Below are 23,229 nucleotides of genomic sequence, written 5' to 3' on the forward strand. Positions count from 1 at the left end.
GGCCAATAACATATATAATATTAAAGAAATATGCAAATAAATTATAATGTAAGATGGATTACAAAAATATACCGATAGAGAATATATATTTAAAGTACAAACAAAATAAGCATACTTTTACTAACGAAGTGGTACACGTCGATTCTTCATATCATAAAATTCATCGATAATAGAATCGGTGTCAAATCTTTCAGCAATCTTCTTCTCAATGTAAATCAAAAGACAATTAGCAAGAAATTCATCTTCCATTTTATTTCTGAGTCTATTCTTCACAATATTCATAGCTGAAAAAGATCTCTCACTTGTAGCAGTTGAAACAGGGAGAGTTAATACCAAGCGAATCAAACGATCAATCAAAGGATATGTTAAAGACTTTCCTGTCTTCGTTAATCCTTGACATAACTCCGAAATTGTGCACAAGTTAGTTAACTCAACATGATTAGGAACATCAAGTTCATAATGTTGAGCTTGCATTCTAATGTGAAATTTCTCTTGGTCACTGAAGTCACCTGGATAAAATCGTTCTACTAATTCACATACTTTGTTGACACTGAAGAACTTATAATTATCTCTGGGATCTAAAGTTGAACTTAAAGTAAGCAATTCCACCATATTATCATTGAATCTTCCATTAAGCTCTTGCAACTGTGTATCAATTACAGCCAGAAATAAATTAACACGGTAATGATGCTCCACCGAAATTTGGTCAACAATTTTGCGAGTTCGGCCTCTTCTAGGAATATGCAATGCATTCATATCAGGAACTTCAACTTCATGTTTCTCACAAAACAATATAACTTCTTTTATGAAAGCCTCCCAACTTGATTCTCTCATTCGTTGGATTAAAGTCTTGGTAGTAGAAACCAGAGTTAAAGCATTCAATATGTCTTGATTTTTTTGTTGCAAAGCTTGACAAAGATCATGACTAACTTCCAAAATATTTCTCATCAAATACAAAACAAAGACAAATTCAAAGGATGTGATAGCATCATAAGCAGCACTAGCATCACCACGAGTGGAGAAATTACATTCTTCAGTGTTTTTTTCAAGAACTTCACAAGTAGCATCAAACATGCATAGCAAGCTACGTACAGAATTCAAATGAGACCCCCATCTAGTATCTCCAGCTCTTTGCAAAGTACCAATTTGATTAAGTCCACTACCTGTCACAAGTTGATCATCGGCAATTAAGTTTGCAACATTATTTGCTTGAGCAACCCTTAACTAATCATAACGTTTAGGAGAAACAGTCACAACATTCACAATTAGTGCAAGTTTTGAAAAGAATTGATGAACATAGCAAACTTCTTTGGCTGTAGAAACAAGTGCTAATTGTAATCGATGAGCAAGACAATGAATGTAATAAGCAAAAGGACAATCTTTCAAAAATAGAGCTTGCAATCCATTCCATTCACCACGCATATTACTAGCTCCATCATACCCTTGTCCCCTAAGATTTTGAACATCAAGATTATGACGAGAAAGAACTGATGAAATTTCTGTTTTCAATGTCAAAGAACACGTATCAGAAACATATATAAGATCAAAAAATCTTTCTTGAACACAACCGTGCTTGTCTACAAATCTCAAAACCACAGACATTTGTTCTCGCTTTGACTCATCTCTTGCTTCATCAATAATTATACAAAATTTAGAATCACCAATTTCTTCTCGAATTGTTGCACGCACTTTTCTAGCAAAGATATGTAATATATCTTTTTGAACACCAGGAGATATATATTGAGTATTTCCAGGAGCATTTTCAAGAACAACATTATTAACATTCTGATTACAGGAATCCAAAAGCTTAATTAACTCAATAAAATTTCCCCTATTCAAAGATCCAGGACTTTCATCATCGCCTCTAAATGCACATGCTTGAAATGCAAGCCATCGAATAGCATCAATAGATGTCTTCAACCTTAAGCGGTTATTTACAATAGTTTCATCACTATGCCTATCAAGAACTTTGTCTATATGCTTAGATTGAGCCATTAAATCATCACAAGATTTCACACATAAATTATGGGGAGAATTAGGAATAGAACCCTCATGACATACAAATGCACAATTCACTCCATTGTTTACTTTTTTCCAATTACTAAATCCTAACTCTGAAAATGCATTTTTTCCATCATTGCGAGCACCATAATGTTTACCAAACAAGTAGCAAGGCAAACAATAAGCAGCATCTTTTTCTGGTGAATATTCTAACCAACTTGAAAATTTCTTAAACCAAGAAGATTGAAAATATCGACGGTGATTGTTATTACCAGAAGCTGGATAGCTAATATTTGTTGGTTGGTATGGCCCAGCTATTATGTATGCTCTACGAATTTTATCATGTTCATTGACATTATACTGCCAAATTGGACGTCGCTTTCCTGGATCTCTTTCTAGTAAAGAGATATCAACATCTCTTTCTAATCTTGGAACTTTGGCTTTTTGTTGATGTGTATTTTGAGTAAGATTAGAGAGTTCACTTACTTGAACTTCTTGTGAAACAAGATTAGAGGGTCGACTTGTTTGAACTCCAACATCATCAGTAACTTTTCTCTTAAAAATTGCATCAATTTTACTTTGCTTTCTCATCATAAAATATTCTAATTTTTTGTTACCTGAAAAAAAAATTAAATAATTATATACTCACATGAATAAACAAACTGAATATTTTTTATTAATTAAACATCAATAACAATATTTTTTTACTAAGTCATTATCAATTTCAATAAAAAAAGAATAAATCTTAAAAATAAATAAACTATTTATCTATAATTTATGTGATCACAAAAAGATAAAATTATATTATTTTATAGTTAAAAAATATAATTTATTAATTAATAATTTTATACAATTATATAAAAAAATAAAGAGTAGAATGAGTAGAATAGTAATACCTTTGCTAATTGGCAATTGCTATGATTGAAGATTTGAAGACCGAAGCCGAGATGTAAGGGTGTGCAGCGGCAGCGTGCTCCAAGAGAAGAGAAAACAAAACGTTTTCAAAAGGAACATAAGAGAATGTCACATGTAATGTGAGTGTTTGTTATTTGGGAGTTTAAAAAAATTTAAAAACCATTATATTTTATTTAGGTTGGGCCTTTTAGTTTATACTACTATTTTTTTTTAAAGTTGGGGGGCCCAGGCCTCTACTTGCCCCGCCATGTATCCGTCCCTGGGCTCACCTTCCTCTGCTGGTTACATGCTGGCCAAAATTCAATAAAATTGCTGGCCCCCTAGACTTTTCCTTCTATATAAATATAAATGATACTAATTGATCTAAATTGATTCAAATTTATTCTTTAATATCCCTCCTCGAACTCAAGTGGAAGCTAAGGATACTATCTTGAGTTTGGATACTAGAGTCTGAAAACGAGTATGATGATGAGTTTTCGTGAAGATATCAGCAGTTTGATCCAGAATTTCAACAGCGGCGAGGCGAATAGCATCAATAAGGAGACACTGTCGGACAAAGTGACAATCAATCTTAATGTGTTTGGTATATTCATGAAATACATCATTATGCGTAATCTGAATAGCACTGCAATTGTCACAAAAAATATCGGTTGGGGATGACTGAGGAGCACCCAAATCTGTAAGAAGCCAACAAATCGAGACAACCTTAGCAGTGGTATCAATGAGAGTACAATATTCAGCTTCTGTGCTTGATCGAGCAGTGAACGTTTGCTTCTTAACTCACCAAGAAATGAGAGCGTGCGTGGCCAAAAAACAAACAATAAAGGCCAATCAACATCTCTACGCTTGAAGAGATAAAGATAAATGGGTAGAAAAATAAAGGCCATGAAATAGGGTGCCTTTGATGTAGCAAAAAAAGTGAAGAATTGCCGCTAGAAAACACAGATGGAACTGCTACAAGAAAGCGCAGACGAAACTGTCAAATGAAGCGCAGACGGAACTGTCGCAAGGAAACGTAGAAGAAACTGCCAAAAGGATGGCAAACTGCGCAAAAACTTTCAAAATGTGGTAAACTACGAAGTGATAGTAAAATGTCAGAGGATGACGACCTGTCGAAAAGTGACAAAAAATATGTATTTTCTCCATGAGAATAATTAAGTAGCAGATGACAATGGTGTTTGATTCATTAGATTCGAAAAGATACAAGACAGAGAGTATAGGCTAATCGGTAAGGTAAGAAAAGTATCAAAGCACTGACAAAAGAAAAGGAAAAAAATAACACTAAAGAAAAGTACGATAATTTCACCAGAAGAAAATCAACTTATCCACCTCAAGGAGAATACGATAACTCTGATATCATGTTAAAAACAAATAAGTAATCTGAAGAGTGTATTATTGAGTGAGTTGAAAGATACAATACATAGAGATATATATAAATGTTAGAAGATCAAAGTAATAAAAATATACAATCCTACTATTAATACACAGATATTTTATATAAATATAAATAATACTAATTGATTTAAATTAATTCTAATTTATTCTCTAACAGATATAAATAAAAAGAAAAAATATTTATTGGAATAAACTAATTTATAGTTATCATTTTTTCTTTTGTTGATAATCCGCATCCAATTAGTTTTATCTCTAAAAAAAAATCTTAACTGTTGTTTTTTTTATTCTTATAGTTGGAAATTGTATTTGTGATTTTAATTATTAAGAATATACTGTTATAAATTCTCAAAATATTTCTAAGATAATTAATTATTATTTGATAAAAATATGAGAGATTTTATAGTATTTTAACATAATAATTTTACAGTAATGCTATATGATCAAGTTATTTTGGCAATTAAATTTAAATAAATTAGTTTAATAATTTATTAACACAATAAAAACCTGTTAAAAAAATAAAAAAATTTAATTAAATTTAACTATTAAAAATTAAAATAATTTATTTACTCATAATTTATCATCATTTTATATCCGTGTTATAAAAATATTTTATTTTCAAGTGAATAAGTGATTTTATTTGGGTTTAATATATATTTGGTGACGCAATTTCTAAAATTATATTTATGTTCATGTTTTGGTTCAATTTTTTTTCATATTTCTATGTGAATTTTTATTTAGAACAAATCACCCATATAAGTCAATAGTACAGCAAAATTTCACAATTCAGCCAAAAAGAAAATGGATACATAAATCAATCACATACACGATTTTTATGTAATTCGAATTAGAGAACATTGATTCGAATTATACACGCACACATTACACACACTAATTTGAATCAGGATGATTCGAATTATACACAAACTCACATACTAGTTTGAATTGGACCGATTCGAACTAGTACCTAATATATTGGGTATTGGCTCATAGTAATTTGTGATTCAAATTATGGAATATTTGCCAAAAAATATTAGAGAAAATATTAGTGAAATATTTGCCAAAAATATTAGAAAAAATACTATATAATATAAAAAAATATACTACAAAAAATATAAAAAATATAAATATTAGTTGAACGTGAATTCTATAGCATAAATTTTTTAATCCATGCAATTATTTTAATACACCAACAATTATATCTATATGGAGCCAATACTAAATCGAATTCAATTAGTTCGATAGTACGAAAAAAAATGCATTTTAGAAAGTTTAAAATTTTTTATCATGTGATAGTTTAGTAACGAGTACATTACAAATCTTTTATAGTACTCATCGTAATAATATTTAATTTAATAATTATTATTAAATTTTTAGTTGTACTAGCTACAAACTAAATAATCACAATAATTTTTTTTATAAAACTTCCTTAAAAGATGTCATAAGTATTATAAAAAGTATCTTAAATCAATTTACATAATTTGACTTACAAATTTTTAGTATTCATAAAATCTTTTAACAAAATTTCACATTTTATAAAATTATTTACAATGAAATAATAATAATAATAATAATAATAATAATAATAATAATAATAATAATAATAATAAGGTTTAAATATATTTTATTATATTAGGTTAGATAAAAATTAAACTATTTAAATAAATAACTCAGTATTTAGAAGTTAAGCATTAGAATAGATTTTTGAGAAGTATTTATCATATTATAAATTCATAATTATGTAAGTATGTGAAGAATTTATTTTTTAAATTACGTTTTTAAATTAAATGGTTTTTAATATTATTAGATTGTCCTATTTTTAAATCGGTCAATTCATTTTATATTTATATATTGTAATTATTTATTTTATAATGAGTACAACTAAAATTTTAATAACAATTATTAAATTAAACATTGTTACAATGAGTACTATAAAATTTTGTAATGTACTCGTTACTAACCTATCACATAATAAAATTTTTTAAACTTAATAAAATGTAATTTTTTTCATAGACTAGTATTATCGAACTAATTGAATTCGATTTAGCATTGACTCCATATAGATATAATTGTTGGTGTATTAAAATAATTGCATGGATTAGATTTATGCTATAGAATTTACGTTCAACTAATATTTATAATTTTTTTTTATATTTTTGTAGTATATTTTTATATATTATATAGTATTTTTTCTAATACTTTTGGCAAATATTACATAATTCAAATAAGCATGTTTCGAATTACTATGAGTTAATATATCGGGTACTAGTTTGAATCTATCCAATTCGAACTAGTATATGAATTTGTGTGTGTAATTTCAATTAGATTGATTCGAATTACTGTAGATGTGTAGTTCGAATTATACTAATTCGAACTATATAAAAATATGCTCTTGGTAGATCCTTATAATGGTTTTTTCTTTGGTTGAATCATGTAAATTTATCTAATGTATGGTTTATATGGGTGATTTGCCCTTTTATTTATTGATTTGGTTAGTTTTTCATTTTTTCAAACAAAAAGGTAAAAATATTTAAAAAATATCTTTTGTGATTTATTTTTAAAATGAATAAATTGTTGAAGTTGATAATTATAAATAAAAAAATTATATCATTTTTAAAAATTTGCCTTCATAATAATAATAGTTTAATTTTAATACATTGAATTGTAAAATATTTTATATCGTTGTTCAATTATATTTTTTTAGACAGAATTAATATAAAAAATAGTTTCTTTTATTGATTATAAAAAATAATTATTTTTATTGATATAATATTAAGTAATTAAATATACGTTTAAAATTATTTTAGAATAATAATAAATCAAGATTAAAACTCTAATAATAACTGATTTTCATCTCAAACACATCGTTTTTTAATTCGAAACTATTTGTTAAATTCAAAATTAAAATATTTAAAAGTTATGGGATTAAATTATATTTAAAGTTTTGGATTAGAAACTACGAAGTTAAATTCTAGCAATAATATTTGCATCTCAAAATAATATTTTATTTTTAAGTGATTATCTTTGCATAAAATTTATATTTGAAGATACAAATTTAAAATTATTTTATTAAAAAAATATTTTTATCGATGTTATATTATGTGATTGAATATACGTGTAAATTTATTTTATATTTATAATATATTAAAATTAAATTCTTATAATAAAATTGTATTCCTCTCAAATTATATTAGTTTAGTATTTTTTTTTCTTTTTGGGATTTGAAAGTTGAAACTACAAAGGACAAAGTTAAATTCAAAATGAAAATATTTAAAAGTCATGAGATTAAATAATATTTAAAGTTTTAAAGAAAAAATAATTAAAAAAAGAAAGAAGAATTACCCTCATTGTTACGCTTCCTAGTCGTTTTTAGTTGTTCTTGTTCCTCTCTCCTTCCAACGCAACTACGTTGCAAAGCCAAGAATTAGAAAGCTGAAGAGAAGAACTTGTTCACAACCAAACTCAATTAAAACCTTATATCAAAATCATATCATATCAAATATCAATTTTTTTTATAATATGTTTTCCATTTTTTTGATTGACACAGTAATTTCCTCTTCTTCCACGCAACCATAAGAAACAAAATTAAAAAGAAAACCCTTTCTCTTCTTCTTCTCTTTTTCCTTTCTTTGTCTTCTTCAATCACCGCTTGGTTTCATTCAATCACCTTCCAAACTTGTCTCATCCTTTCAATTCTTCAGCTTTCACTGCCCTTTTCCGCCTTTCAATTTCATTTACCTATTTGGGTATCCCTAAATTCTTTTTATCCAACAACACTTTCCCCATGTCCTCTTCTTAGTTCAAGGTAAATTCTTTCCCTCTTTATATGCATAAATTTCCATTTTTTAAATCATGGGGTTGCTCAAAAGCACAGCCTTTTCATGTTTTGCTTAGTTTCCTGTGGTTTTACGTTATACTGAATAAAGGGTTTGCGAATGATTCAGGAAGATTGTTAATTTTATTTTGTTTCTTGCGTTTCACAAGTATTGCTTTTTATGCGTTTTTTGTTTAGTGGAATTATGTTTTGCTGCCAAGACTAGTTCTCTTTTATTTTATTTATTTATTTTAACTGGTTTAGCTCTGCTTACTAGTGTTTAAAGGTGTATACAGAATTTGTACCTTTGTGTAGTGATCATTCATGATATGTGCAAATGCAATGCATTGTCTTTTGATGCTGTGTCTCACTTAAACGCCCCACTGTATTGGATTATTTGGCTTAATTTTGATGCTCTGTAACTTAGGCTTAGCTATTACTTATTCGGGGATTTTAGTTTCATGCTAAGACAAGAAGGTTTATAATCCTTCCTATATCCAATGCCTTTCCAAATGGGGAAAAAAGGACAAATCTTCTTGTAGCATGTCCTCGGCTGATGAGGTCAGAAACTTTATCTGTTTCTTGTCGATTAGTTTGGACATGATCCTATGCATTCGGGCCGTACATTCGTGTGCCATGTTTTATGGTTTTTTTCTGCACATTCAGTCCATTGTGTTATGTGCTGTCATAGATATGTTATACTAGTGCGGAAATTGCTTTGAGGTAGTTTATGATAAATGCATTCTTTCGTAAGCATAGATGCCATTGACAATATCTTTTATGGAGCTGATTGAAGCTGATGATATAACAGCTTAGTCCTTAAGGAGTTTTACCATTTTTCTTGAGTTACTAATTTATTTTGTGCTCTTTGAACTTGTGTTGGGTGTCTGAATAGGACAACTGTATTAGCAGCAGCCCACACTCATAAATTTTTGTAATGCTTGTTCAATTTGTAGCTTAGAATGCTAAATTATGACATAGTATCTCGTAATTTTCTATTTTTGTGGTCTGGAAGATAAGACACTAATTTTGATTTTGTATTGTTTGTAGAATTTACCATTTAGGTATTTGGGGCATGGACTGGCTGTTTATGCCCGCCTTCCGTGTCTGTGAACAATGTTTGGCAGACAAAGAGATGCAAGTTCTTTCAGTATCTTCAAATGGAAAAATAAAGGTAAATCATCAGTAACAGAAGGTTTACTTCAGGATGTTCCACCAGAGGTCGAATTGTCTGATTATAGAAGGTTACCGAGTCCAGGCAGTGAAAGCCCTTCAGGGCTTCTTAATGGCGAGAGCCTAAATGTTGAACCGATCGCTGATTTGGATCTCTTCTTTGAAAGGCTTTACAGCTACTACTGTGAAAAGGGGCTTTGGTGCATCATTACAAAGTGGATTGTTGAACTTCTTAGTCTAGGATTCACCATATGCTTTTCAGGCTTCTTTTTGTTATATGTTGATTGGAATGGGCTCCGTAATGCGAAATGTGGGATGGATGCAGTTGAATCCGGAATGAAGCCCTGTGATCTTTCTAAAGAAGCTCTTAATAGACACCCTTTAACCCCGCTAACGCTGACGAAAGTTATCATTGTTGGATACCTAGGAATATTTTCTACATATTGGATATTCTTCTTCTTGAGGTTCTTTGCTCAACTAAAGGATGTTCTGGAAATCCGACAGTTTTACTATGATAGGTAAGTATGAACTATAAACAGTTAAATGTATTTGAAGGAAGTGATCACTTTTGCATTAATGAAATATATCTAATTTTGCCTAATTACTGTGATTTTATGTAGTCTTCATGTTACCGACAATGAAATTCAAACCATGCCATGGGCTACGATTATTGAAAAGGTTGTTCTGGTGCAAAGTTCACGACAGCTGTGTGTCGTAAAGGATCTTTCTGCTCATGACATGGTGATGAGGTTGATGCGGAAGGAGAACTACTTGATTGGAATGCTTAACAAGGGTGTGCTTGCTTTTCCAATCTCTCAATGGGTCCCCGGTGCTGGTCCTAAAGTGAAATCTGATCCAAATGGAACAGAGCATCGTCTAATACTAACCAAGACCCTGGAGTGGACTTTGAATTGGTGCATACTGCAAAGCATGTTTGATAGGTAAATATTATATGCATATCCTTTTGTTGTATAAGCAGTGTATTCCATATCAGTCAGTTGTGTGTGTGTACAACAGAAGATTAGGGGTCCTCACGAAGAAACTATTGATACCACAACTTGTTAATACATGGCCTTGAACAAATCCCTCAAAAACCTTAAATCCTTTTTTTTTAATCCTTATGTAGAGCTGTAAAATGCCATATATTGCTGTTTACAAACTACACATTAACAGGGTTATCTTTTGCATTCTTAGGGTGCGTTTGGTTTGCATTTTCATTTTCTGTTTTCATTTTTAGTGTTCTCTGTTTTCTGGATTTTGTGAAAGAAAAAGTGAAAACAGGAGGTGAAAATAGAAAATAGGATTTTATTGTTTTCACTGTTTTCATTTTTTCATTCACAAAATCCAGAAAACAGATAACACTGAAAATGAAAATAGAAAATGAAAACGCAAACTAAACGCACCCTTATATTTCAATTAAATGTGTTGAATACTTAAATTTTTAATTTAATGGGGTTAACATTTATATGTTTAATTTGGCAAGTAATGAAATTTGTTTTTTTGTTGTAATGTCAAAATAGTAAAATTGTGAATGATAGACAGTAGAGCCTAAACAGAGAGAAAGAGATTGGCCTTTTTCGGTTAATGCACTAACCGAAAATGAATAACTCTTTGACCTGAAGTTTGTGTGCTAATTGAATGATACTTCTCTAACCTATTTGACACTATTCTATTTTAATAACTGTTAAACCGTATTCCCTTTAGCTAAAATGCTTTGGATACTCATGGTTCGTGTTATAATTTTCATTATATCAATATATCATTTATGTGGCAATATATTTAAGTGATTTATATGAGGGTGTTCATTTTATCATTTCATTTTTAATTAATGTTTTCTTCTTTGAACATGCTTTCTCCACAGAAACTTTTACGTCCGAAGGGATTTTGTGTCGAATCCAAGGACATTAAGGAAGAGGCTTACGGTTGTGGGGCTTGCAATGCTTTTCCTTTCTCCATTTCTTGTCATATTCATGCTAGTATATCTCTTCCTAAGGCATGCTGAACAATTTTATAATCACCCAAGTACAGCTTCATCTCGAAGATGGTCAAATTTGTCAAGGTGGATCTTTAGGGAATTCAATGAGGTATCATCATTATGTTCTTGAGCCTTTCCTTTCCCTGGGTCTTTTACCTTTTGCATGAGAGCCATGTTAGTATCTTTAAATAAAAGAATTATGCTAGTCACCAAAAATATAAAATAAAATAAAATAGTACTAGCAAAGGTGAACAGAATAATCCTTATTGAATGGTAATCGACTATTACTCATAGGAATACGATATTTTTCTCGATTTGGCATGTGTGTCATTGCATACATTTTGAATATGGTAAAAAATTTGCACTCTTGCATTCATGATATATTATTACTTGTTTGGAATTCATATTCTGTACAGCTATCACTAGCTTTGTAGTGATAGGTTCTTGTTACGATTCTGGTCATAATCTCCCTTGTATTTTCTCTTGCTTTTGTGCTCAAGATTAACAATAATACATGTTATAGGTGGAACATTTCTTCAAGCATCGGATTAATAGCAGTGTAGTACATGCTTCCGATTATCTGAAGCAGTTTCCTACGCCTATCATATCCATCATTGCAAAATTCATCTCTTTTGTATCCGGTGGCTTTGCTGCAATCCTTATCATCATCGCTTTCCTGGACGAGTCTCTGCTCGAGGGTCATGTAAGTATTACTCTCTGCATTTGCTGATGCTAAGATACAAACATGCCAGGACAGTGATTAATAATAACTTTCCTAACGTTTAATCTCATCTCAAAACATAAAAACAATGCAGATATTTGGTCGGAACTTGTTTTGGTATGCTGCTGTTTTTGGAACTATAACTGCCATTAGCCGAGCTGCAATTTCGAATGAGCTTCTGGTCTTAGACCCCGAAGGAGCAATGTCTATGGTAGTTCATCATACACATTATATGCCAAAGAGATGGCGTGGCAAAGAAAGTACTGAAATGGTTCGAATTGAGTTCGAAACCTTATTCCAGGTACTCTCTAGCTATACCGACCCTTCTATGTTATTTTTTGTTTACACTATTGCATAGGTTTTAATGCCGCTTCTAATGATACCATACTTTTTCTTATGTGATGCAGTATACTGGGATGATGTTACTCGAGGAGATGGCTTCAATTTTCCTCACTCCATACTTACTTCTGTTCGTTGTTCCGAAGGTCATTGTCGTATTTATTTAGACATATTTACTAATTATGCCATGTAATATATAATATATTAACTTTTTTTTTTCCAATTTGCAGCGAGTTGATGATATATTGCAGTTCATTCAAGACTTCACTGTGGATGTCGAAGGTGTTGGTCATGTTTGCAGGTTAGCTAACTATAAATTTATTCTTTTTCGGTTTGGATCCTCTCTTCTTTGGACTTAGGAAGATAATATGAATTATGTTTTGTTGTATGCTATTGTCACAGTTTCAGCGTCTTCAATTTTCAAGAGCATGGAAACAGTAGTTATGGTTCCCCTTACAATGCGCCTCGCAGCCGGAGGAGTTCTCAGGGCAAGATGGAGAAATCATTTTTGAGGTATGTTCATGACCAAATTTATGTAGAAGCATTTGAGAAGCATTTCACATAAATTTGAATCTAACTTTAGGAAACATTCCATGTGATAAATTTCCAATACATCTTCTATGTGAGGGGGAGCCTTGGAGCAACTGTTGAGTTGTCTCCGTGTGACCTTAAGGTCACGGGTTCAAGTCGTAGAAACAATCACTGATGTGATTATCAAGTTAGGCTGCGTACATTACACCCTTTGGATACGGCCCTTCCCTGGACACTGTTAACGCGAGATGCTCGTTCACTGGGCTGCCCTTCTATCTGAAAAGTCCTTGACTGTTTTGATAAACCGACTTTCATTCTTGCATAAATTAATATTCGTAAACTTAACCGTGTCATTGCAGCTTTCAGAGTAGTTACCCTTCATGGGAACCAAATGCTGAAGGGAAGCAAGTCTTGTTAAATCTGAAAACCTTCAGAGAACAAAAGTTACATGGACATGGACACGGACAAGGAAATGGATACGGAGACAGGGACATATATTCCCCTCCTAGAACATGGAGATGTAGCCCTAACTTTGGAAGCAATGGAGACAGAAACAGGTTTGTGTCCCGGGATATGCCGTTTGCAACCGGCAATCATTTAGGTTCGTTGTGGCTAATCGAGTCTAATCCAAACAACCATCCCTATCTTCTCGATTGGTACTATATTTCTCAACCACATGGCGTAACATCGAGGGATATTCCGGACGATCCATTTGAAGTAACCGAGCATCATCCCGGAAATTGGATGGCTTCCAACACGACACAAAACGAACCTGGCTACGAACATTACTTGAATGACTTTTGTGACGATCGAGCCACTTCTCATCTCGGGGCTTCTACTTCAGCCCCCATCTTTAAGGAAAGCCTGATTGAGGATCGAAATGCGAACAATCTGCTGCCAACGACACGGAGCCATTGGTGGGCTAGAAGCCGTCAGGGGCAGGGCGGCCAGGGTCAAACAAGCTTCTTCGAGCCTCCGGATTTCAATCACCAAAATGCTTTTAATTACCATGACAGATTTTCTGATAGAGGGTCAGAGGGTCAAGATGAAGAAGAACAACAAAACTTGCACTGGAGAGATTATAATCACCAACTCTCAAGAACAGCACTCATAGATGACTTAGAAGCAGGAGCAATGAATCTTCATTTTGATGATATTTATAGCGCACCTCCAGAAAATCACACTGTAAATCCAAACATTTCTAGAAGCTTTTGAGTGAAGGCTTTGTCATTTCATTGTTCTCTCTTTCAAAATAATTGTCGTTTTGACTAAATTAGGACATGCAAAAATCAATGTATTTGGATACGTTACGGGTCGATCGAATTTTTTCTTCTTTTCAAAATTTTGTGAAGGAAAACCAGATCACAGTGGAAACATAATTTTATTGTTTTCATTTGTTTTTTATTTTTCCTTGGACAAAATTTTGAAAATGAAAATAGAAACCAATTAATATAACAATTTAGTCGAAGCGGCATTTATTTATTGGTGAAAACTTACATACAGTTGTTTTCGTATGAAGTTTGATAGTCGAGAACTGTTAGATGACAATTTAGTCAAATTTGTCTATTTATTAGTTTTCGACTACCAACTTTACATGAATACAATTGCATGTGAGTGTTAATCTTGTTTATTTTGAAATAGAGGAATGTTTGTTTGGGAGGTTCTGCTTTCCAAGCACTGTAAATCCAAAGTTCTTATGGTTTGTTCCTTTCCATGTCATGATTGCCCTTCTTTGTTTACCAGTATGCAAATTAGAAACAATATTCTTTGATGTAAATAGATTCATTGGAATTTGAAGATTAATTAGATTGTATTAGATTGTATTGCAGTGTTGGATTTGGAAGGACCAAGAGTGAACCTACAAGGGTTTGTTTTTAACTTTTTATACTTCTAATTCTAAGGCGACCTTTCATGTTTTAACTTTTAAAGAATCCAAAAATTTTAAAAAGGTATAGTTTTAAAATATTTGAAATTTTGAATATATTATGCATCTAATGAAGAAAAGAATTTTTGAAAATTTTATAATTGAAGTAAGTTTAACAAGAGTCTTTAGGAAAATTTTATAATTTTTTTTTATAAATTATGATTTGGCCCGTTGAATTTGTAAAAATTAATTTTTGATATTTACTAAAAAGTGGATGTTTATTTTTTTTTGGTGATTAGGATTAATATTATATATATATATATATATATATATATATATATATATATATATATATATATATATATATATATATATAGGTGACCTTACACTCATGAAATTTTTTATTATTATACTGCGATATAGTTTGATTATTTCACCATAAAATATTTGATTATTTTTATGTTTGAATACTCTACTAAAAACACTTGTGAAACATACATAAATATTCATAAATATGTGATGATTAATTTAAAATATTTATAAAGCATTTTTTATTACATTTATACATAATTTATTTGCAACATTGTTTTTCATATTAAGTGCTTCAAAAATTTTGCCTGCATACATCAAGATATTTAGTTCTCGAACTTTTTATGATTAATTTAAAAATAATATTTCAACTTGTAAGAATAATATTTTTATATTTTTTTATTTAAGTTAACTTTTATATAATTATATAAAAATAATTTATATTATTAAAATAAAATATATAAAATTGGTTTCAAATTTATTTTAAGATTATATTATTTTTTCACATGTTTTTAATAAATTAATATACGACGTCGTTTACTGTTACTTTTAAGACACTTGAGTTTTGATGATTCTGATCAATGGAGGGTTTTGCAAAGGTTTAACACTGTCAACCAAAAAACACAGCACAAAGCGATTTGATTCACCATCAACAGAAAACATGAGAAAGGTCTCGAATTCAATCGCGTTCTTCTCTCTTCTCACTCGTCGCAGATCAACTTCCTTCTCTTCTTCTCTCGTTCCCAAAACACGCACTTCAAATTCACTCTTTAACAGCAACCAATGCACGAAATCCCACCAATTTCTCGCCGGAAAAAACGATTTTGTCGCCATCCCATTTCGAAACACGAGCACTCTCGTCGAGAGGACCTCTCAGGTGCCCTCAAGGCAGCGAAAAAGCATGGAAAAATCGAACCTTGAAGAGGCTTTTGAGTCAGCAGAGACCTCATCGGAAATGGTGAAAATTTTCAACCAAATGGAACGTGTTTTTGAAGAGAGGGAGCTTGGTTTGGCTTCTTTGAAGATTGGTCTAAAACTTGAACAAGAAGGTGAGGACCCTGAAAAAGCTCTTTCTTTTGCTCATAGGGCATTAAAGGCTTTGGATAGTGATGATAGTGATAACAAACCTAAATTGACTGTTGCAATGGCATTGCAGTTGTTGGGGTCTGTTAATTTTGGATTGAAAAGGTTTGCTGATAGTTTAGGGTACCTTAACAGGGCTAATAGGGTTTTGGGTAGGTTGCAAGTTGAGGGTTTTGCTAGTGTTGACGATGTTAGGCCGGTGCTTCATGCGGTTCAGCTCGAGCTGGCGAATGTTAAGAATGCCATGGGGAGGAGGGAGGAGGCACTTGAGAATCTTAGGAAGTGTTTGGAGATTAAGGAGGATACTTTTGAGGAAGATGCAGTGGAATTGGGGAAGGCGAATCGCGAAATGGCGGAGGCTTATGTTGCGGTTTTGAACTTCAAGGAGGCACTGCAGTATTGTACGAAGGCGCTGGAGATACATGAGAAGCACTTGGGGAGGAATTCGGTTGAGGTTGCACGCGATAGGAAGCTTCTTGGGATTATTTATAGTGGGTTGGATGAGCACGAGAAGGCGCTGGAGCAGAATGTCTGGGCGCAGAGGGTTTTGAAGAATTGGAACCTTAATGATGATTTGTTGCGCGCTGAGATTGATGCTGCGAATATGATGATTGCTTTGGGGAGGTATGATGAGGCCGTCGGTGCCTTGACGAATGTTGTGCAGCAGACGGACAAGGACAGTGAGACCAGAGCACTTGTGCTCTTGTCGATGGCAAAGGCGTTATGCAATCAGGAGAAGTTCACAGACTGCAAGAAATGTTTGGAGATTTGTCTTGGGATTCTTGACAAAAGAGAAAGGATATCTCCTGTGGAAGTTGCTGAGGCATACTCGGAGATATCAATGCTGTATGAAACCATGAACCAGTTTGAAACAGCGATTTCCTTGCTGAAGAGGGCACTTGCTTTGCTCGAGAAGCTCCCACAAGAGCAGCACTCTGAGGGAAGTATCTCCGCCAGAATAGGGTGGTTACTCTTGCTGACTGGTAAGGTGGAGCAGGCTATTCCTTGTTTGGAAAGTGCTGCTGAAAGATTGAAAGACAGCTTTGGTCCAAAGCATTTTGGAGTCGGTTATATTTACAACAATTTGGGAGCAGCATATTTAGAGTTGGATAGACCCCAGTCTGCTGCACAGATGTTTGCAGTTGCGAAGGACATCATGGATGTAGCCCTTGGTCCGCACCATGTAGATGCAATTGAAGCATGCCAGAACCTCTCAAAGGCTTATGGTGAGATGGGAAGGTATGAATGACATTCTTGGTTAGATGTCGTATCTTTATACTTGTTATCTTGTGTTTTCGGTTGTGAGAACATCTTGTTTTGGGTGACTTACTATAATATATGTGATCAATATATGTGATCTTATTACTTGTATTGGTCCAAAGTCTAAATAGTGTGCTGACCAGAGTCCAGTGAAACTGTTTCTACGAATTTCTTGGATGGCTGAGTTCTCATGGATATGAGTGTACAATAGTTAATGTGTCTCCATGTGTTTTCTCATTATCTTTATATATGCTGTTTTGAAACAAAAGTTAGTAATGAATAGTTCTTCTCTCTCATATGTAGTTCTTATCAGCTATAAAGTAAATGACGTCACTGCATATATGATACATGACGGGATGTATTGGCGTGTAGTCGACTCCACCTAGTGGGATAAGATTCTGTTGTTGTTGTTGTACATGGCTATCCTCATTTCAATACTTGGTTGCACAGCATGGAATTGTATTCTTCAAATATTTGATGAAATTTAATGGAGTCTAAAGATAAAGATAAAATCCTTGTTTCAATTCCCATGTACTATTTGGTTTAGAGACTTTCGGTGGCAACGGATTTTAAGTCTTGCCATGTGCTGTTGCCTGTTATGGTCCAAATGTCTATTAAATCCATCCTCACCAAAACTTCCGCTATAAAATTAAGCAACTTAATGTCTGAATTTGATTCTTCTTGATCTTTCTGGCCCTTTATCATTTCTCTGTCTTAGTTTTTCTGAGATTTTTCTCTGACTGAGACCTCCAGAACAAGCAAACGCACTCTGTCCCAAAACCGTGCTTGTCACGAATGTTTTGAGGCAATTTCTTCGTTTGCGACAGTAACACGACCTCCTTAATATACAATTCTGGAAGTCGCTTCTCAACAGACTCGCCCTGTGATCTTTACTCGATGGATGATCTCATCGGGCACATTGTTGAACTACACATTTATGTCATGGTTTTTGACAACTGATAGTTGATTCCATACTGTTTTTTAAATAAAAATTTATCTTGAATTTGCAGCTATGGCATTGCAATCGAATTTCAACAGCAAGTTATTGATGCGTGGGAAAACCACGGAGCAAGTGCAGAAGAAGAACTTCGGGAAGCCCACCGGCTTCTTGAGCAACTAAAGAGAAAAGCGCGAGGCGCATCTGTCACCGAGTCTCCTACGAAGGCTTTGCCCTTACCTCATTCTCCGGCTGCTTCCAGGAGCTCCCAATCTGGAATGCCATTACATCGATCCGGGAAAGCATAGCAGACTTCATGTTTTTACATTGCCACTGCATATGCCAAGGAGTTTCTATAGGATTGGTATTTAGAAACTCATTGCTGGTTTTGAAGTTTTCTTACAGGTTTTATAGGTAATTACTGTAACTTAGCTGTAGTCATATCTTGATCATTTTATTCAGAATTCTTTTTTATTTTTTTCCTTCAAATAATATAATAACAATACTACTTCCGTTATTTGTTTGTGTCCCTTATTATTTGCTAGCAAGCACCAATATATCTTTGTGCTTTCTTCATAATTGATGATTGTTCACCTTTGGAGAGGAAGTAAGAAAATTGCTCTTTTTCCAGCTGTAGTAGAAGTTGTAAAGCCACATCAATAAGGTGGTGTTTGTTTCAGAGACTTGGAGGACCGAGATTCAGTATTGTGTTTGGTGGTCAGAGATTGGAACTAAAATTTCAGTCCCTTCAGGATCTTCAAAAGGTGGAGATTGATGAGACTAAAATTTCCAAGACTAAAGGCTGAAATTTTAATAATAGTTTTTTTAAAAATATTCCAAATCTACCCTACCCATCAAATTTCATATTTATCTTAGTCTAATGGCACATTAACTATACGTTAGTAACCAAAAATTTATTCTATAACAGTTATGTGACTTTTTTTTTTCCTGTTTATGTTTGATTTCTCCTATGGGATTGGTGGAGCAGGCCGGCAACGATTGAAAGCTGTGTAAAAGAAATAAAAATTTGAGTTTCAGTATTTGACTTTTGGAAGAATCAGTTAATTTCACTAGGACAAATAAAAATAAAAAATAAACTATCAATCATCATTATTGTCAGTGTCTTGTTGGGTATTTTATGTCTGTCGAGTTGAATTTTTATCTATTATTTTTTACATAACACAATATAAAAAGAATTATGATTCGGTAACTAAAACAATCGTAAGAAATATAATTTAAAGAGATCAGGTTCGATGAAATGAATTTATATAAGAACTTTGGTACATTTGACTAACCAACAAGAAAGAAATGCCAATTAATAAGGTGATGAAGCTGTGATCTTAAGTCAAAAGAATTAATGAATATATAATAAAATTTAATTTTAATGCATTGTCAGTATAAAACCATTTTACATGTGTATTTAATCACATAACGTCATATTGCAAAAATAATTACATTTTACATTGATCGCGTGAATGTTCATCCAAAAGAACGGTTGTGATTGTACCACTGTATAAAATGTTTTACATTTTCATTGCATCAAAATTAAACTCTATATAATAATATGCAACGTGTTTTAATTTGTTCTTCTATCTCTATTAATACAACTAACTCCCTCTCCATTTTTGCCTTAGTCTCATTCTCATAAAAGTTAATCTAAGGAAGAAATTAAATCATCAAAGGAGTGATGGAGAAACTAGTTTCAAGTTGGGGAAATAATGTTAAGGCTCTCCCTCATAATTACATATTTCCACCAGAATTAAGACCAGGAAACAACCTCAAAATCCCCTTCACCACCAATATACCAACAGATCTCAGTGAACTTGAGAATTATCATCATAGATTTCAAACTATTCAAAAAATTATCAAGGCTTCTGAGGAGTTTGGATTCTTTCAGGTTTTATGCCAAGTCCTTTTCTTTCCTTAGCATAAATTTTAAACGAATAAAGTATGTTTTTTGTTTTTGACATTTGTAATTTAAAAAAAAAAAAAATTAACGTTTAATTTTATTCAATTTTGTTTCAAACATTTTAGATGGAGTTAATATCCAGGTATAATTTTAGCATAAATTAAAAATATTAGGGACAAAATTGAATGAAATTAACGTTAAAAATATTTTTTAAAAAATCTAAGAAATTAGAAACAAAAAAACATATTTTATCTATTATAAATAGATGATTATTTTTATTTATTTTAGTATTATATATAGTGTTTTGATGGAAATATAATAGATGGTAATATTATTGAATTAGGTTATCAACCATGGGGTAGACATAAATCTAATGAAAGAAACAAGGAAAGTTATGAAGGAATTATTTGAGATGGGTGATGAGTATAAGCAAAAGCTGTATTCAGAAGATCCTTTGAAGCCATGCAGATTATATACAAGTAGACCTACATATGCAACTGATGGTAATCTTCATTTATGGAGAGACAGTTTTATCCATCCATGTCATCCTTTGGACCAATGGCAACATTTGTGGCCTCAAAATCCAACTAAGTACAGGTATATATGTAATCTTTTTTTTTCCACTAAAATTATTGAACTCCTAATATTTAAAAAATATCATCATTATCCTGCCTATACTTTTATATATATAATATAGAGTTTAATTTTAATACACGTTAAACACGTTTTATATAGTCATTTAATCGCATATATTCTTTTGGATAATTATTTATGCAATTAATATAAAAAGTAATTATTTTTACTAACATAATAATATTATATGATTAGATGCATACACAAAACTATTTTTTTAATTACAGTGAATCAAAATTAAATTTTAATATAAATGTTTTACATCTCCAGCAAAATTGTTTCTGCCATGTAGAAATTATTTATGCTTCACACAAAAATATCATGAATTATATTATTTGAATTAAATAAAAATATGCATTTGAAATGTACAGTGTAAACTAAGAATTTGAAAATCGAACCAGTTATTATATTAGTAAAGTTAGAAATTCAATTGTCCAAAAGTTTAACCAAAATTTAATTAGAGTTGAACTAAATATAATAAAATAATAATTTATATATAAATTATATAATTTTTTAAAAAAATTACCATTTTGTGATTTATTATTTTAAATTAGTTAACCGCTAAAAAATTACAGAGATTCGACTGATTAACTAATTTTTGACCAATTATTTTTTATTTTGACTAGTTTGTTGCCAACTGACTTTTATCTTAAATCAAACCGATTTAGTGAAATTAACAGGTCAAACAAGCCGGTTCGATTTGGTTTTTAGAACCGTGCAAACTCTCTTACACAAATAAATCTTTATATATATAATAATTTTGCAGGGAGTATGTTGGGGCATGTTCAGTTGAAGTTAAAAAGCTGGCTTCAAGAATCTTGAGGTTGATTAGTGAAGGGGTTGGTTTGGAATGTGAATATTTTGAGAAAGGGGGGCTTAGTGGATCAATGTTGGTGTCATTGAATCATTACCCAGCATGCCCTGAGCCAAGTTTAACATTGGGAGTATCTAAGCACTCTGATCCTAACCTTGTAACAATTTTATTACAAGATTATGTTTCTGGCCTTCAAGTTTTGCATAATGGAAAATGGATTGCTGTTGAACCTCTTCCTGATGCATTTCTTGTCAATGTTGGCTTTCAATTACAGGTACACTAGCTATACCTCTGAAATAATAGAAGAAAAATTATTTAGAATCTTCGCCTTTTCTTTTATTATTCTTTAGAATAAAGTGACATAGACTTCTAAAAATTTACATTTCAGATAAATTAATTTTTGAAAAAAAAAAAGTATACTAATGAAATCCTCTACGATAACAGATATGAACGTATCTCTAGATTACTCTCTCTTATCATGGTAGAATGTATTATTTAATTATTTTAAACGTAGTTTGTCCATATCTATTATCCTGAACAATTTTATTAATATATTTTTTTTCAAAACTAATTTGTCCAAAGTGTAAATTTTCAAAATTTTTTTATCACTTTATTCTATTCTTTATTATTTACTCTTGAAAATTCTCTAATAAAATGTCATGAATTATTTTTAAAAATTATAAATAACAATCCATAAAAATTCTTTATTATTATTATTATTATTATTATTATTATTATTATTATTATTATTGAGATATGGATACTTACTTTGAATTACAGATAATAAGTAATGGGAGGCTACAATGTTGTGATCACAGGGTTGTGACAAATTCAAGTGATGCTCGCACAACTGCTGCATTTTTTGTTGCACCTTTAGATGATTCTTTCATAGAGCCAGCACAAGCATTCATTGATGAATATCATCCACCATTTTTCAAGTCTTTCAAATATAAGGATTTTAGGTCATACTACATTGCTGAGAAGGGTGATACTGAAGTGGTGATGGAATCATTTCTAGCTTAAAAATATGTTATTTAACTATGAAATAATGTTCTGTTAAGAAAAAAAAGGGGGATGATTTAATAATCATGTAAAGAATTAGTCCAAAAGAAAAAACAATAATAGATAAATGAAATATGTTGTATGAGAATTGTTTAGCGGTTTTTGCTTGTTATTATTAAATATATGGAATAACCATGCATTTGATAATGGTTAATAGTGTCTTTTTATTGATTGATCCAATTCAATAATCCATCCTTGGCAACTATATATTTCAAAGGTAGGGGGAAAATGTATTTTAAATAAATTTGATTTTTTATGTGGGACTTATAATATATATTCTTCTTATTTTTTGTATAATTATCAAAATTAATTGTTTAAACAATATTCTTGTTAAAATTTGCATTATATAATATATGAGTAGCAGTGCTCAGTTATTGCATAACTTTTTCTTTTTCATTTTTTTCTTCAACAACACATTATATTAGCATGAAAAATAAAACAGAGTTTAATTTTGTTAAAGGATTTTTTTAAGTATTAGAGTTTTATTTGTTGAAGTA

At 31.5% G+C, this 23,229-nt stretch overlaps 4 protein-coding genes across 5 annotated transcripts; 3 read left to right on the forward strand and 1 right to left on the reverse strand.

Annotated features, from left to right (window-relative positions):
- Positions 1–190: 190 nt before the first annotated feature.
- LOC112721958 (uncharacterized) lies at positions 191–7,656 on the reverse strand. The gene is made up of 6 exons (XM_025772963.1): positions 7,651–7,656; positions 3,860–3,941; positions 3,361–3,593; positions 1,306–2,556; positions 303–1,224; positions 191–201 (listed from the first exon to the last, which is right to left on the reverse strand). The coding sequence occupies exons 1-6, from the start codon at positions 7,654–7,656 to the stop codon at positions 191–193; spliced, it is 2,505 nt and encodes an 834-aa protein (XP_025628748.1).
- LOC112738220 (autophagy-related protein 9) lies at positions 7,633–14,689 on the forward strand. Its single transcript, XM_025788569.3, has 10 exons — positions 7,633–8,113; positions 9,173–9,813; positions 9,916–10,236; positions 11,157–11,379; positions 11,794–11,973; positions 12,086–12,292; positions 12,399–12,476; positions 12,561–12,631; positions 12,733–12,843; positions 13,221–14,689. The coding sequence occupies exons 2-10, from the start codon at positions 9,239–9,241 to the stop codon at positions 14,074–14,076; spliced, it is 2,622 nt and encodes an 873-aa protein (XP_025644354.1). The 5' UTR covers positions 7,633–8,113; positions 9,173–9,238; the 3' UTR covers positions 14,077–14,689.
- Positions 14,690–15,585: 896 nt separating this feature from the next.
- Positions 15,586–19,354, forward strand: LOC112738228 (protein KINESIN LIGHT CHAIN-RELATED 2). 2 transcript variants are annotated; one of them, XR_003169315.3, is made up of 3 exons: positions 15,586–17,356; positions 18,388–18,728; positions 18,946–19,354. XR_003169315.3 is itself a non-coding variant. In XM_025788579.3 (2 exons), exons 1-2 carry the CDS (start codon positions 15,603–15,605, stop codon positions 18,620–18,622), a joined length of 1,989 nt encoding a protein of 662 aa, XP_025644364.1. In that variant the 5' UTR covers positions 15,586–15,602; the 3' UTR covers positions 18,623–18,831. The 2 variants fall into 2 exon arrangements, 1 of the variants encoding a protein (XP_025644364.1); XM_025788579.3 differs by lacking the exon at positions 18,946–19,354 and having other exon boundaries at positions 18,388–18,831.
- Positions 19,355–20,001: 647 nt separating this feature from the next.
- LOC112721969 (protein DOWNY MILDEW RESISTANCE 6-like) lies at positions 20,002–22,817 on the forward strand. The gene is made up of 4 exons (XM_025772968.2): positions 20,002–20,211; positions 20,567–20,820; positions 21,623–21,944; positions 22,451–22,817. The coding sequence occupies exons 1-4, from the start codon at positions 20,002–20,004 to the stop codon at positions 22,691–22,693; spliced, it is 1,029 nt and encodes a 342-aa protein (XP_025628753.1). The 3' UTR covers positions 22,694–22,817.
- Positions 22,818–23,229: the final 412 nt, after the last annotated feature.

This window comes from Arachis hypogaea, chromosome 2 (genome assembly GCF_003086295.3).
Source record: "Arachis hypogaea cultivar Tifrunner chromosome 2, arahy.Tifrunner.gnm2.J5K5, whole genome shotgun sequence".
Classification (NCBI taxonomy): domain Eukaryota; kingdom Viridiplantae; phylum Streptophyta; class Magnoliopsida; order Fabales; family Fabaceae; genus Arachis; species Arachis hypogaea.